General features: G+C 43.0%; 1 protein-coding gene and 1 long non-coding RNA gene across 2 annotated transcripts; one reads left to right on the top strand and one right to left on the bottom strand.

Annotated features, from left to right (window-relative positions):
- Positions 1 to 1,860: 1,860 nt before the first annotated feature.
- LOC116441384 lies at positions 1,861 to 6,960 on the bottom strand. Its single transcript, XR_004239048.1, has 3 exons — positions 6,274 to 6,960; positions 3,384 to 3,593; positions 1,861 to 2,472 (listed from the first exon to the last, which is right to left on the bottom strand). It is a non-coding gene; the product is annotated as an uncharacterized LOC116441384 (long non-coding RNA).
- Positions 6,961 to 7,219: 259 nt separating this feature from the next.
- Positions 7,220 to 12,776, top strand: EPCAM (epithelial cell adhesion molecule). The gene is made up of 9 exons (XM_032103213.1): positions 7,220 to 7,487; positions 7,846 to 7,950; positions 8,556 to 8,796; positions 9,076 to 9,141; positions 10,342 to 10,405; positions 10,785 to 10,886; positions 11,038 to 11,235; positions 11,623 to 11,664; positions 12,276 to 12,776. The coding sequence occupies exons 1-9, from the start codon at positions 7,421 to 7,423 to the stop codon at positions 12,315 to 12,317; spliced, it is 927 nt and encodes a 308-aa protein (XP_031959104.1). The 5' UTR covers positions 7,220 to 7,420; the 3' UTR covers positions 12,318 to 12,776.
- The last annotated feature ends 3,097 nt before the right edge of the window (positions 12,777 to 15,873 follow it).

The raw sequence follows: 15,873 nt of genomic DNA, 5'->3' as shown, positions 1-15,873 counted from the left end.
CCTACTGTAAATAGACATATATCCTGTATGAACTCAACTAATTCAAAGCAGACAGGGGAGCTTTTAAGACTGGTTTTTAAGGATTGGCACCTGTGTGCTGGTTGTAAATTAAACAAAGGAGTCTTACCTGAAGAGTTCCAAGTTCTCTGTAAAAATAAATAGATGAGATAGACTACATTAGGTCTTCACCATCATGTCACAAAAGATGAATAATATCTCTCAACATCAGTAACTCAAAACTAGCCCTGTGTATTTTACATTAAAGGGAAAGGAGATGATCTGCACTGTTTTCCTTTAAGTGTTTTTTGAACCTTCTGACGTCATCCACCATATTCTAACTTTTTTTTGGCCACTGAAGATTGCATTTTGGATTTGCAAGTATTTAATAACCATGGCTATTTGTTACCCAGTTGTGCCCACGCTGTTTCTTCATGCTGAATTGTGCAAAGAGCCCTAATAAACAGGACTCCTCTCTACCTCCACGGCCCTGGAGCCATTTGTTCCAGATGACAAGAGCACCAGGCTTCCTGAGAGGCAGGTGCAGGAACAAGGAGGAGGTGTGCAACCGTGCCCAGGGCGCTGCCCATGTCCTGTGCATGCGCAGAGGGACTGGATTGCCTACATTCACACGGGGAAATGGGAACTTTCCACCTTTTCATTTTCTCCTCTTTCCTCTCAGAAAGATCTAACAAACCCCAGACTTAGAAAATCTTCCAGGTGAAAATGTAGCTGAACAAAAAAGTTTCAAGAGTTTGACTTAAGAAATCATTTTTATGAAATGGCATTAGCTAAAATGTGTTTTGTTCCATCTGGCATACAACACAAATGCTTTGCCTCACTGATGTAATGTATACATACACATTAATACACTAAACTACAAAACATCTAAGGAACCTATTATCCAGGAAATATATCTTATGTTATTATCTATGGACATCAAAAGTAGAAAAACATTGGTGCTTTCAAAATAACATCCTAATTCTTTTCCTGAAGGCAAGCTTCCGAAATAATAGCTGTTTGAGTGGCTAAAGAATAGGTGGGAGCCTTCAAACTTTTAGCTAGCTGGCTTATGATTCTATAACAGGGAAAAATGTGTAAATTTTACCAAAACTTTCTCATCTTTGTTTTCCAGTTCCAAAGTTTACTGGTCATATAATTCAGATCACAAACTCTTTCAAACACAAAGTCTATTTATTCTCTGTTTTTATACGATTGAACACAACTGAATCTTTGTCCATGACCACAGCCCCTATAATATGAAACAATAGTGGTAATTAAGACAGGACAGTTTTTCTGTTGTCAAGAGCTGTATTTGCATGGTATGGCATTCAAAAGACTCACCTCATGAAAGGATTAATCAAAAGTAGTGTAGCTGTAATTTCTGAAGCAAGAGGAAATTGTTTTCATATGCAAATAATTTGGCTCCCATGCTTTCATACTGCTAAGAAAGGAGCAGTGTCAAGTTCAGTAATGGGAAGGCAGAACTTCAAGGACAGCCCTTGAGAGACTAAAACCAGACAAGTTCAAATATGACCTGGAAAAAATCCAGGATTTACTTTTTTTAACTTGCATCCAATGGTCCAGGCTCCACACAGTTAAATTAGAATTGCCACAGTTTGTTAAACATTGAACGCCCCTCCCAAGAAGCAATGGGGTCTATAATTACACCACAACAGGTCAAAAAGCTTTCTTGTTTCTCCAAGTTCAGTAATCACAAGCTGTAAAAGTTCTCTCACCCAGAGGTTGTAGCAATAAAATGACTAGTACAAGGGCTGTAAATTAAAGTGCAAAGAGAAACAGATGAACTTTGGTAACAGCTATTGCTAACTGAAAAAATAAGGGAAACTCATGAACTGTGAAAATAGTCACAACACAAAAGCAATTTATTTCAGCAAGGGACAAAGAAAGCAAAACGCTGATGGCACGCCCACCTCTTTTAACCCCACTCCCTGCTGTCCGTTGTGTCGGTGTTTGTGGGATGAGATTTTTCTGCCCAGCTCATGGGTGTATTTATTCACCTTTGCACTACGCACACAAATTAGAGTGAGGCAAGAGTGGGTGGGGATTTACAGCATGTTAACTGCTCCCTGGAAACTGCCTGTGTGCAGGCTGTGACCCTGTTTTCGTTGAGGAATACATGGCTTCTGCTCGCTATCAGGTACAGCCGTGTCCGTGGGTGTTACTGGGGGTTACCTGACAAACTGTAAATCCACACCCTCACTAGGCCCCCAAGCAACCTGTGCAAGTCCAGCACAAGCAAATTCAACGGCAGGTTTTATGACAGAAGTACTCAATGTGCCTTCTGATAACACCACACTGAGAGACAGGACAACCATCTGCTTCAGTTCTGCCTACAGCCCAGAGATGTTGTCACGCGATAAAGCATGTTAAAAACTACTTAGGACTCTCTCAAACAGTTTCCAACAAGTGTTTTGACGAAGTTCCATCTGTATCTTCTTTCACAGAGAATGGCTAAAAGAGGGGAAAAAAATAAAGTATCTTAGATGCCAAAACTGAAATAATTTAAATGTAAACAGTTTCTTTTACTACAGCTTGTGATCTCGTGTTTTCCTCTGAGCCCTTTCCAAACCCTAGAAACCTGAGGGATTTGGCACAGTATGAAATTAGGTTTGCCTTGCTGCTGTGCAGTAGTCTGGATGAGGAGTTATTACGGTTTTTACATCTAATGCTATTTATTTTAAGCAGTGTTGAATGCTGACAATAGATGGATGTTCTAAAAATGCTGTCAGTATTAGAGCCATGGAAATGCATTTTCAGGTACATAAAGATGAGGGTGACAAACCTGTTACTGGCCCCACCCTCTGGAGTTAAGACTAAGCCCTGGCAGAGAGGTGAGGATGCCACAACGTATCAGACAGGTTGGTTTCTATAATCCTCAGAGACACAAATAGAACATACATTGATTGCATGAGCATTTCTCTCCCGTGGCTACACCCTGTCTAGTTTTATGAATCTCTGAACCAACAGCCCTGTACCTCTTAGCAGCTACTCTTACTTTCAAAGTAAGCTGATAGAGACCCAAGCTGTGGGCTTCTGAAGCTTTATGAAAGTTTCCACTGCCTCTGAACTAATTTCCATCCTCAGTGTGCATAACAGACAAGCACTGTGTTATTATTAAAAAAAAAAAAAAAAAAAAAAGACATGATCTAGAAACAGGTGAAAAAGACCCAAACATGTAAAATAGCCTTTTTGGGGGGTTTTTTACAGTGTTTCGAAGCAGTTAGACAGCCTAGCAGAAAGACGTGAATGCTTGTTTATTTTCTTATTGGCTCTATGCTTGACCACCTCCATATGGCCAAAACTTTTAAGTTGTCCAGGACTCCAAATGTTCTCATTATTCAAATCAGTGTAACAAGACTTACCTGTTTTCTCGTGGTTTTCAAACAGGCAGGAAAAATCAAAGATACAGAAGCACCAGTTCTATTACAGTCCTTTGAGCAGCAGCATAGGTCGATTTGTGACAACATGGAATCTTCAGAAACACATCATGGACAAGGTACTGTACATAATTCCTCAATATTGTCCTCTTCCTACAGTTTTTTCAAGGTTTCATTCTATGCAGATGATGAAGTCTGACAAAAAAGTTGAATACAAACATTCTGAAGCTGTCCTAATACAAAGTTCCTGAGCAAGTCTATAATGATATATATAGCAATGTCTGCTGTCCAAAATGCCTGTTGGCACTTTTGAGCATCAGTGTTTCTGGTTGTTTCTATCTTTGTCAGCCATAACCAGTTAAAAGCCATCATGAATTTTCAAAAGTTGTTAATTTTGTTGGAAAAAGATTAATAAGACTATGTTTCACGATTTGGTATCATACATGACCTATTTTCTAGGGATGAGACTTTGGTTATCTTCAGGAGGGTACACCCAAAACCAATCAGGTTTGCAGCCTCTGAAGAATCTGTTAGACTGAGATTGCCAAATACCCCAGTGGCATTGATCACGCTCTCTCCACTCATCTCTCTGATCTGCTGACCACAGTGCATGTCACAGCCCCACCTTGCATCGTTTCCTGATACTTCAGGAGTGACTCATACATCCTCGCGACTTTCTCTGAAAGCAGATTCTGTCCCTTTTCTGTGCCTGGGGAGTTTCACAAAACCCACTTACCTGATTTCTAGTGAACACCTGGAAATGACCTTACATCATATCCTGGTATCACACTAATTCTTACTGACTTCACGAAGAGCTGGATTTATCTCCTTGGCTCTGATTCACAGTTCACTCGAGTCAATAGAAAAATCTCCCACTGAAGTCAATGGCTCTTGAGTATTTTAGTGAACTAATACTTATTCTCCAAACAGATCTGGATCAGATGTAAATTAGGGAGCAAAAGTTGAAAAATACAGATCACATGAGTTTTCCTAAGGTAAGTTTACATACTTCGTGTATGTAGAGTTTGGTGACCAACACTTTTTGCTATATAGTAGAGCCAGTAACGTGCTCGTAGCATTGAAATTACAATTTATCTGAGCTGTAATTATGCTTTAATAAGAGTAAACCACAACTAGCCTACACTGCACTGCCTAATCAGCAGTCAGCTATTTGATAAGAGGAGGTATCTCCAACAGTTGATAAAATTATCCTGTTTATAACCAATATGCAAGGCCTTACCTTTAGAGCTGTGTGCTGAGGAAAGTTTATATAGAATAGCCATTGAATATGGTCTCGTATTTCGGCACAAAGAGGTACAAGCACCACAAAAGGTACAAAAAAGACGCTGCCTCCCAACCCCCCAGACACCAAGGTACCTGTGTAATAAACTTCAACAGTCAGGCTCTTGTATCTGTTTAGTCTCATGTCTGCTTCACTGGCTTTGATTCTACCGAGAAGCTGCCCTCAAAATAACCGGGAAAGAGGGTAAGTTTAACACTGCTGTGAATGGTCCTCATTTCCATTGCCTTGCTGGTGAATGGGATCATGTAGAGCAACTCTCCTTCAAAAGTACTGAGCAATGTTTAAACAATAATTTCTTCACATTTGGGAATCTAGTGAGACCACAGGTAGTGAGGTCCTTATTCGTTCCTGCAAACTGGAGGCAAATTAAATGCTAGACTACAAAAAGCAGCATGATGCACCTACATTTTCAGCAGAGTTACCTTATCACTTTTTGCTGGTGCTAACTCACATTTCACAATGTGTCACAACACAACAGTGCCAAAACACACTGTGAGAGGCTCTAGGCCACACAAATACCCTAAAACCATTCAGCCCCTAGATACTAAGGGTTATGGCTATTTTTTGACAACAAAGATACCTATGTGGTATTTGAAGGTGGTTGTAGAAGCAGGGCTACTTTCAGTATTAGCCACTCCAAGATTTCAAGACTGCTTGGATTTGTAAAACTAGGCATAGAGTTTTACCTATACAAAACAAGGATCAGGAGAAGAAAGAGGACTGTGTGTACCAAGCCTGTTCTGTTTTTCTACATTTACGTATTAAAAAAATAAATAAAATAAAGGCAAAAGTCCATCATAAAATTTATTAGTCCTTATTATCAAGGCTCACATAGGTCAGCTTAGCAATTTGATAATGACAAGATAGCTCTTCTCATTTTGAGCAAACCTGTATATTAATATGAAATAAGAGGCTTATAGTAAGGCAGGCATTTCTGGCTTATGATCCTACTCATCTTTCTGGATAATGCCATCACTTGACGAAAGAGATGCGAGAAGTCCGTATTTGAGACTTTAGTCTTCCCAAGTTTTCATATTGCTAGGTCAAGCTTTCATTTTGAATCTTTGACAAGTGTATCAGAAGAATACACTTATCAATCAGAAACCATGCAAAACCACAAGAAGAATCAAGATAAATGCTGCAAAACTCTGATTCAGGCTGTACCAAGAGCAAATCCAAAGAGCTGTCCCTTTAACTAGGACCCATCTGAGACAGCAGCAGGGCACTGGAGACAAAAACAACATACAAAACCAGGTACAACACAAACACAGCTGTGCACAGAGACAAAACCACTAAGGTAGTTCACCAGCACTTTCGCTTCGATCATGCAAAGTTTTCAAACAGTTTCACTTACAGAGGTCTGCATGTGCAGAAGCAGAAACATGTTTTTGTTGTACAGTTAACTGGTGAGAGGAAGCTTCAAGTCTTTGAGCAGAATGTCATTCTGGTTTTATCCTGTACTAAAATAACTTGTTTTTCTAGGGTGCTAATATATCTTTAGAAAGATCTATGCATATTTTTTAACTGAATAAATAAATTCAAGGTTCATAAAGCATTTCCAGTGTACCATACCTATCTTTTGTCTTCCATTTTGGCATTGCTTTCACACTTTGGAAAGCCATCTTAAAGCCTGCAGCCAGCTTTCCCGTGTTTCCTCCTCGGCAACCTGGCAGGGCTCTGGCACTACCTCCCATTTTGTAGGATCCCACAAAGCTGCGCTGCTCAGAGACAAAGCACTCAGGACTACTTTTTCCTGAGCGAGGAAATGAGGATACTGCAGCACCACGAGCGAATCTTCAGAGCAACCTTGAGGTAGAGATTTCTACTATGTATTCTAGAAAGGAACCAAAACCGAAAATAAAAGTAAAACACATAACCAATAGAGATCCTTACAAAAGGGTTCATTCTATACAGATAAGCGTTCTGGTTTTTAATTTACTGAGGAATTATCAGAATCAGCTCACACGGCACCACTGGATACAAACAAAGCTCACTATAAAGTGCGAGTATTCCCCGCTTGCTCTCAGCTCGCCGAGAGGGGAGTGGAAACACCCCCCACCTGTCCCGAGGGACGAGCCCGGGGCCACCAGGCCAGGCCAGGGACCTCGGAACCTCCCCGGCGCTCCGAAGGTCAGCGGCGGGCGCGGGAAGCCCCGAGCCGGCAGGGATGCGGGCACTGCTCCCCCTGCCCGTGTGTCACAGGGCAAACACGCCCGGGAGCTCCCGGTGATGACTAACACTTTCCCCTCGACGGCGGGGACGGCTGTTCCCCGGCTTCCCCCACGACGGCCCCAGCCCGCTGCCCCCTCCGCCCGGGCGGGGCGGTTTCACAGCCCCGGTAAAAAGCGGGCACGGCCGCGCCTCGGGACACCCCTCGCACCGCAGCTCCCCCTCGCCATTCCATAGAAGAGGCGCTCTTGGGGCCGGGCCGGGAGCGGGTGCCGCCCTGCCCCATCCAGTTTCGCCCAGGTGCGGGGGGAGGAGGGGGCGGCGGTAGTTTAAGAGCGCGCCCGGCGGGCCCGGGGGAGGAGCCGCCGCCGCTCCCCCCGCGCGTCCCAGGTGTAACCGGAGCCGGGAGGGCGCGGCGCAGCCACCACCACCTGCGGAACCTGTCGGGCGGCTCACACCGCTCCGCCGCCGCGCACGCACCGCTCCCTCTCTGCCCGCGTCCCCGAGGACTTTCCCCCGTCCTCTCCGCGCCCTGCCGCCCGCCCCAGCCATGAAGCCGCTCTGCGGGGCTGCGCTCCTCCTGCTGCTCTGCGCCGCCGCCACTGCCCAGCAGAACTGTGAGTGCCCGCACCCCTCTGTCTGCCTGGCGCCCCGCTCCTGACCGAGCTCTCCCGCCCCGGGACCCCCTCCCGCTCTCCGCTGGGCGCCCCATGCCTCCAAATGGCGCCGCCATCCCGCCCCCTTCGCCGGGGGTGCGGAGGGGGCAGGAGCACCCGGCTCTAACAGCGCCGCTTTGTCCGCGCCCCGAGGGGAGCCCCGGCGCTCGGGAAGGGGGGTGGGTGGCCGGGGGAAAGCGGGGGGTGCGGGCACGCCACGCCCGGGCGGTGAGAGGTGGCTTTGTCCGTCCTGCCCGGCGGCGGAGCGCGGGTGGCGGTGCCCTGCCATGCCCGGCTCACGGCCGCGCTTCTCTTGCAGCGTGTGTCTGCGAGAAGAACAAGCGTGTCACCAACTGCAGGGTGGAAGAGGGCCGCTGCCGCTGCGACGCCATCGGCTCCGGCGTCACCGTGGACTGTAGCACCCGTGAGTAAAAGGGCACGGCCGGGTGGGTGGCACGGAAATGCGCCCGCAGAGCGCCGGCGAATATGTGAGGGCGACCACTGAGTTTCCAGCAAATAATGGAGGAAAGGAAGGAGTACTTATTCCTGGTCTTCTAAGTCAACTGGTGTTGGACGATAAGTGTTCAGGGTTTCTCTACTTGTACTGATGTAGACTTCCTCCTCCTCCTCAGTATTTGGTCTCTAGTGGCAAGAATTTCTTGAAGATGAATATTTGGCTTCCTTGCAAGCACATATCCTCGCTTCTCCTACAAATGTAGAGGGGAAAGAGCCTTGTGACAAGTCATTACTCTGGGTTCGAGCTCAGCTAAGCTGTGAGCAAGCCTCTAGCTGTGAGAAAGGGAAGCTGGAAGTCCGTAGGCTGGACTTGTTAGGCCTTTGCCTTGAGAGGCTGACATCCCCAGTTGTATTGGTTTTACGCACCACCTACACGGTAGACGTCTGCTCTTCCGTGTAATGGCTTCAGATCTGGTTGCTGCTGATGTAACCTTGTGTTTCTCTGGGCTCAGAGCTCTGTTTTGGACATGCGTGGTCTGAGGCTGCATAACATGACTTTCTGGTTAATTTCAGTGACTTCAAAATGCCTGTTGATGAAAGCAGAAGTGACGGGCTCAAAATCGGGTCGTCGTGAGAAACCAAAAGATGCGATTGAAGATACCGATGGCCTCTATGATCCTGAGTGTGAAAATAGTGGTGCTTTCAAGGCGAAGCAGTGCAATGGAACCACCTGTTGGTGTGTGAATACAGCTGGAGTTAGAAGAACTGACAAACATGATGCAGACTTGAAGTGCAATCGATTAGTCAGAACGACGTAAGTCTTTCAACAGGGTGTGCTGTTCCGTGAAAACATTCTTGTATGAGGCTCTGCCTTGTGTGAATGATGCACTGGGGATGAATGAAGATGGAGCAATCAACACTTGGTAACTGCTGGGTCTTTTTCTTCAGAAAACAGGAGATATTGAAGGGGGTTTGGAAGAGACTTTGCTTGCTTTGTTTTTGTCTCACTGTTCTGTTTTTTTTAGCCTGGGGTTAGATTTTTTTTTTGTATGTTTTATATGCACGCACTTCAAGAATATTCATTGTACTTCAGGTGGATCATCATTGAAATGAAACATGCCGAAAGAAATGCTCCTCTGAACGCTGAATCTTTAAAGAAGTAAGTGATGATAGTGATGTGTCGTGGTAGTGTCTGCATGTCCTACTAGATATCTAGTGTATTTCCAAACAGTTGCTTAAAAGCATTTTCAGACCTGTGAACTCATTTGTAAGACAGCCTTAGAAGTGAGCTGCAGTTCCTTCATAGAAGTGCTTTAATTTTTATTGAAAACAAATTAACTGCTAAAGAGATTCCCTTCCGTTTAAAATTGATTGCTACTTCCCCCCCCCCCCGCCTGAAATCAGTATACTAAAAGAAATGGAAGGTAATAGGTGGAACTGTTCAGAAAGTAAACTGACAAAAATGGCAGGACTACATAGCACCATCAGGAGGAAAATAAGAGTTTAGCCTCTTCTTTTTTTTCATTTTGTTAAAACAAAACCCTATTTGTAGCTATTAGATCACCTCCTTTCCAGAACAAAAGCTGCTGCCCTCTAGCTCTTTTTCTGAACTCTTCAAACTGGTAAAACTTTTGTCTAACACAGGTGTTTATTTTTCACTAAGTGCCTCTTCACTGTTAGGAGTTAATTGAACTCTAGTATGAAGAGAGTGCTCTGGGTTTGGTTGGGGCAGAGTTAATTTTCTTGGCAGCAGTTGCTGTGGTGCTGTGTTTTAGACCAGTGACCAAAACAGTGTTGATAGATCCACCAGTGTTTTAGCTGCTGCGGATCAGTGCTTAAATAATGTCAAGGCCTTCTCAGACTCTGACTCTGCTGCCTCAGTGAGTAGGCTGGGGATGGGCAGGAGGCTGAGAAGGGGACAGGGCTGACCTGAATTGACTGAACAGATAGCCCATATTGTATAATGCCCTATTCAGCAGTTAATCTGGGAGAAGGTTTTTTTCCCCAAGTAGCCATTGCTCAGAGGGTGGCTGGACATTGGTCTGTCAGTGATGACTGATTGCTTTTACATCGTTTGAGGTTGTATATTTCCCCCACCCAGCCCTTTCACTTACTGGACTGTCTTTATTTTAGCTGATGAGGGCTGTTTTGGTTTTTTTTCCTTGCTTTTGCCCTTCTGATTCTTTTCCCAATCCTGCTAGGGAGAAGTGAGTGAGAGACTAGGTGAGGGTTTAGCTGCTAGCTGAGGTCCACCCACCACAGAGACTGCAGAAGAAAACAACACTGGTCTTCTCTACTTCAGAAATGATATGTGTGAAATAGTACTGTTTTTACAGCCATGGCTTTCATATCCTTACAGGTTTTTCACGGATGCCATTACCAGTCGCTATCAGCTGGATGACCGCTATATAAGCAGTGTTCTGGTAAGAGGCACATAATGTTTAGTAAAGTATCAGAACTTTATTTTGTAATAACTTTGAAAACTCTTATTTGACTAATGCAGTACAGCATGTTTTAGTAGAAGCTCTCAAAATAGTGACGCTCACTGAGCAGTTAGCAAATAGCTGTATCTGAACAGAAATGCTGAGAAGCTACACTGCTCTCCTTAGTCTGTAGATTACTTCTTTGCTTCACTTAAAGTGGAATTTGAATCCTACTGTAAACAGTTGGCTTGAGTTCAAGAACCATAAACTTGTTCCAGGATGTAAGTTCACAAACTAGATCTTATAATGTTTTGGTGAATATTTGATAGTTGGATTTAAACTACCTCCTTCTTAATACCACACTATATTTTTTTTGCAGTATGAAAACCCTTACATTACTATTGATTTGAAGCAAAATTCCTCAGACAAATCGTTTGGAGGTGTGGATATAGCTGATGTGGCCTACTACTTTGAAAAGGATGTAAGTGGCTCACGGGTGAAGTCTGCCAGAGGCTGGATGTGTGTATTGCACTACATTCGGGAGTCTGGCTGTGTACTGGCTAAAGCAAGGTGAATTATTACTGTGAGGAGATAAATGTGAACTAGCAAGTCTCTTTTCCTACCCGTTTTAGGTGAAAGGTCAATCCATCTTTCATAATAATCCTGGGCTAAACGTCAGCATTGACAACGAAGAGGTGAAGCTTGAGAGGACAGTGGTCTACTACGTTGATGAAATTGCACCAGAGTTTTCCATGAAGTCTCTGACTCCTGGCCTTATTGCTGTCATTGTAGTGGTAGTAATAGCAATAGTGGCTGCAATTGTTGTTCTGGTAAGTTCTAACAAAGCTGCCAAGCAGAACTATACCACTGCAATTTGGGAAGTAACAACATGCATATTTGGATTCTGATGGAAAGTTTTGTCATAAATTGGCTTGCTTCTTCAGACCTGGGAAGTGGGAAATTGGTGATGGGCATACTGTCACTGTTGCAGGTTACAACTGAAGGGTGTCACCCGGAAAACAAGTACTGGGAACAATTCATAGAGGTGAACAAAGTACCTCCTGGTTTAAAGTAGCTGAGAGTGACAGACAATCATTTGTACCTCACTTTGGAAGGATAGGGAAAGGACAGCTTCAAGTTCTGTGTTTTTGAAGTCAAAACCAGGTGAAGTTACTTGTACATCAAGACTTAAAAAATACTGCATCCTTCTCTTACAGGTACTCACAAGGAGGAGGAAAGGGAAGTACGTGAAAGCTGAGGTAATTAATTTCTGTTTGTGGTGCATATGTGGGGGAGGAGGTTGACCAGAATCCAGAAACTCCTAAGTTTGCTGTCGGTTAAAATCTTGCTTTGAGTGTTTCAGATGTGTTTAAGGAGACTGAAAGTATTCAAATTCTGTAACTAGTTTTCACCTCTGTGTAGTTCCGCACCAGTTTCAAAGAACTGGTGATCTGCTGCTTTTCCCAGGGCTGAGGGGGTGGGGTTCGGTTTTACTGCCAGTTCTATTTTACATATGTATAGCAAAGGGCTGTGCAATCCACAGGAAGTGCTGATAGTCTTGTTCTGTGATGAAGTCCTTTACAGGTATTTGCATGGATCTTCCAGTTCCCATTGAAGAGCTACTTTCCAATGGAATAGTAAACGGTGCTTCACACCAAGTGTGGAGCCTTTTGTGAAGGAATCCAAACAATGTTGTAGCTAAATAATGCCTTTTAAAAAAAAATCTGATAGTTTTGGCGTGGTTGATTCTGTTAGTGTTGCATCAAATCCATTTGCAAGTGAAAATCTGGTCTAAGTCCCAATAACTTACTGAGTCTTAAAGTTTAGAAGTAGCACAAATGTTGATCTCCCTCTACCTCCTCCCCTCCAGGTGAAGGAAATGAATGAAATGCATAGAGGACTGAATGCTTAACTTAATCAACTGAAGACAAGTGAGATTCAAGCAAAGAAGACGACAAAAACATTGGAAGCATGAATCTTAACTCTTAAAAGTTCTGAATTCCCCTTCTGAAAGGGAGGCAATTGTGCTCACTTAATGATTGTTTAAACTCTTAACAACCAAGACTGGTACAGCTACTTTTACTATTTGTTAAGAGTTAAATGCCCCATCTTATTCAATTAAAACTCAACTACTGCTCCCTGATTTTATTTTTTTTATTATGATGATGAAACGAGTTGACAACTGCTGTTACTAGGGTTTTGGAGCATACATGCTACCCTTGTGGGAGTTTTATTGAAAATAATGACTTTGTAGCCATGTTGTTGTAACGAGACTGTCTCCTGCATAACTGAATACAACGTTTGTACATATATGAAGTTGCTGTAACTTTTTTATGACTTGAATTAATAAAACTTTGAAACAGGCTTCTAATTCTTCCATGGTGAAATGATAGTCTGCTAAGTTATCATGCTTACAAATTTGTTGTTTGATTCCTTAAAGCAAGGAATTTCAGCATAGTTGAAAAGATTCTAGAACTCCAATTAGCAGTTTTTATTAGCCATCTAGTATCTCAATAGCATGATATTTTTTCTTAAAGCTGTGAAAAATATGCAACAAGAGTGAAATGATAATATACAGATTGTTGTATAACAAATGAACAGGCTGAGAATGTAGTCATTTCAGGAATGCATAGCCTGCTCTTTCCAATGCTATGTAAGTATTTAAAATAAAATAAGCCTCTCATCTAGGACATCTCTGGTGCAGGGTTGGGGGTGGGCAGGCCTGACATCTGACGGTGGAGCTGGGGAAGAGCAATTTACCCCATTACTGTGATTTTTGTCTGGGGCAAAGCTGTTGCACAGCAAGGAGCTGTTTCTGCTGTTATTCCTGTTCTCGGCCATCGATGCTGACCAGACTTCCACGGGCTGTCTGCCTCTCAGAGCATTCCTTGGACACAGGAGAGCTTGCTTTGGCTGTCAGTAACCTGTGCCATGGATGTTGGCTAGCAATCCCTCCAGCATATCTGATTTATAAAGGAAATGCTGTAACTCCTGTTGCCAAAGAAATAATGAGATGGAAGATAAGGAACTGAGTGACAAACCTTGTTACTAATGTGGTGCATGTTTTGGCCCACCCTGGCTAAAACAGGAAAAGTAGGATAAGCTACTGCGAGGATATTCTACATACTGTTAATGAAATTAAATGTGAAGCGTGTGCCCTGTCAGGGAAGTGGCTGAACTGTGATGGTGTTACCTCCGCTGTCACAGCTCACCAGTACCCCTTCTGCCTTTCAACAGGGTCGTGCCTCACATGCATGCATTGCTGTGTTGGGTATTGCACAAAAATCCTGAAGTAGGGAATTTACTGGAATGTTTTGCAGCCTTTTCAGGCAGATTTGTCAGTGGAAACTTCTGCAGGGCAGGCTCTTCCTCTGCTGATCCGTGCCATTCCCTTTCTCCCCAGGTATGTGGGCAATCTGCTGAGGTGCGATGAATTTTGTACAGTTCTGTAAGCTGTTAACCAAATAAAGCCAAGTTTTCAGTAAGCTGGTCTTGTGCTGAGTCGTGTGTATTATTGTCTTCCCCAATGCTTCAGTCTCCATCTCCTCTACTTCCTTAGATATCTGCAGAAGGGTATCCTCGCCATTTCTTTCTTCTCCCCGATATTCTCACGCCGTTGTTTTCTCTCTTCCTCCTTCCCTCCCCATTTCACACCACGCTTTTGGCCTGTGGGATGGAAAGAAGTATTGTGTGCTGTGGCTGGGCTGGAGCTGCACATGTGCAGACTTGACTGGACTGGCTGGTACGTAGCTGCTGTGCGCCCTGGACCTTGTCCCAATCGGTTTGTTTGAACATCATCTTCTCCCTGCTTTTCCCACAGTACAGGGAAGCATTCAGACACTTTTTAATTTTTTTTTTACTTAGTGGAGCTTTTTGTGTTGGATGTGAAGTTTAGTGCTCTGTTACGGTCTTCTTCCTTGTCAGATTTGCCTGAAACTAGCCAAGGGAACAGAAAACCAGAAAGTTTACAGAAATTCTTAAAAAACCACAGAATTTAAATCCACAGCTGAAGGGAATGCACTGTTTCTAAACTCAGTTACTATGATACTAGCACGGTGCTGCTCAAGTCTCAAAATGGTGATCAGTAATAGTTTTTTCATTAGTTTCCTGTTCTAAATAGTTTTATTGACATTTTGGCTTTTGTGTTGTTCTGTTTACTAAACACTGCACCTGTCCAGCAGCCCAGCTGCATAAAAGTGTGTATTTATAGGGAAATAGAAAAGGATGAGGGGGAAAATACCTGAGAAATTAGTGTATTGGTATCCTGCAGCTTATTGTATTTTATAGATTTTTATACCAAGAAGAGACTAATGCACTGAAATTAAAAAAAAATTTAAAAAGCCATTATCACATTGTGTCAACTCTCCACATATGCATGTGAAAGTTCTTCTCATATATAGAGCAATATGGCAAAAAATGATTGCTAATGAAAAATAATATGGTACTAAATAGCAAAATATTGAATGTTCACTATTTTGATACTTGGATACTACTTTTGATACTATTGGAAATACTATCAGCAAAGTTAAAAAGAGAGTTTCCTGTAAAAGAAACAAACTAATAGAACTTAATTAAGGACTAGTAGTCTCTGCATCAATTTTTAACTAGGTAAATATTTTGATACTTCCATGTGCCTTATTCATTAACTTCCTTACGTGAAGGAGCATATTTTTAAAACCTAAAGTTCTACACAAAGTTGAGATACCATGTTTCCTCTCTTTTAATGTAATGTCAGTTTTGAGAAAGCATATGAAGGGCAGATTGAAAATGTATTGAATAATTTAAGACTGGATAAATGACATTTTTGTGTTACACAGAGGGATAGACACAAAGTGTGCAAGAAACCCTAGTAATAACATATATCTTAGTGCCTATGTACAGCATGGGAAAATAGTGTTTGTAGAGGCAAGTGCAAATCTATTACTTCCTCATCAATTATTACAGTAGCAAATATATATTATTATTACTGCTGAGTAAAATTAAACATATGTTTATGTAAAGACAAGGACAGACTTTTTAGAAGTGGGTATGCAAATAATATATTTGAGAAAGCATGACCAATAAAGTCTATGCAACTTCCTTCTAAGACCTAAGTAATGCCAAAGCACAGTTTCCACAACTAGAAAATGGAAGGTCAGTGTAAGGTGTTGGGTCATGTGTAGGGTCTGTTGACAGTACTGTATCCATTACCCCCCTGAACAGTCAGAGCAGTTTGGTAAGAGAAATAACACTGTTTGTGAACCATGTTTATTTATATCCTCACCTGCTGGACTTTGATCACCAGAATACAGTGACTTTGGATTACTTGAAATAGCCAGAAAAATATCCTAGGAAACTAAAAATGCAGGCAGCTCTGCTGCTCCAACTTTACAAGTGCTAGTTAGGGAATTCTAGCAGCTCCCAGCAGAGGCAGGCTGCAGTCTGGTAAAGGTCCATCCCGGGGCATGCAGGCAGTCAGGCACTCTGCA

This window comes from Corvus moneduloides, chromosome 3, assembly GCF_009650955.1.
Source record: "Corvus moneduloides isolate bCorMon1 chromosome 3, bCorMon1.pri, whole genome shotgun sequence".
Classification (NCBI taxonomy): Eukaryota; Metazoa; Chordata; class Aves; order Passeriformes; family Corvidae; genus Corvus; species Corvus moneduloides.
This window is presented reverse-complemented; position numbering and strand designations above follow the sequence as displayed.

Excerpts from the sequence above, each read along its gene's own strand:
- EPCAM (XM_032103213.1), top strand. The coding sequence starts at position 7,421 with ATGAAGCCGCTCTGCGGGGCTGCGCTCCTCCTGCTGCTCTGCGCCGCC. Across the intron at positions 10,406-10,784 it reads GCTATATAAGCAGTGTTCTG|TATGAAAACCCTTACATTAC; the intron begins GTAAGAGGCACA and ends TTTTTTTTGCAG. Across the intron at positions 10,887-11,037 it reads CCTACTACTTTGAAAAGGAT|GTGAAAGGTCAATCCATCTT; the intron begins GTAAGTGGCTCA and ends TACCCGTTTTAG.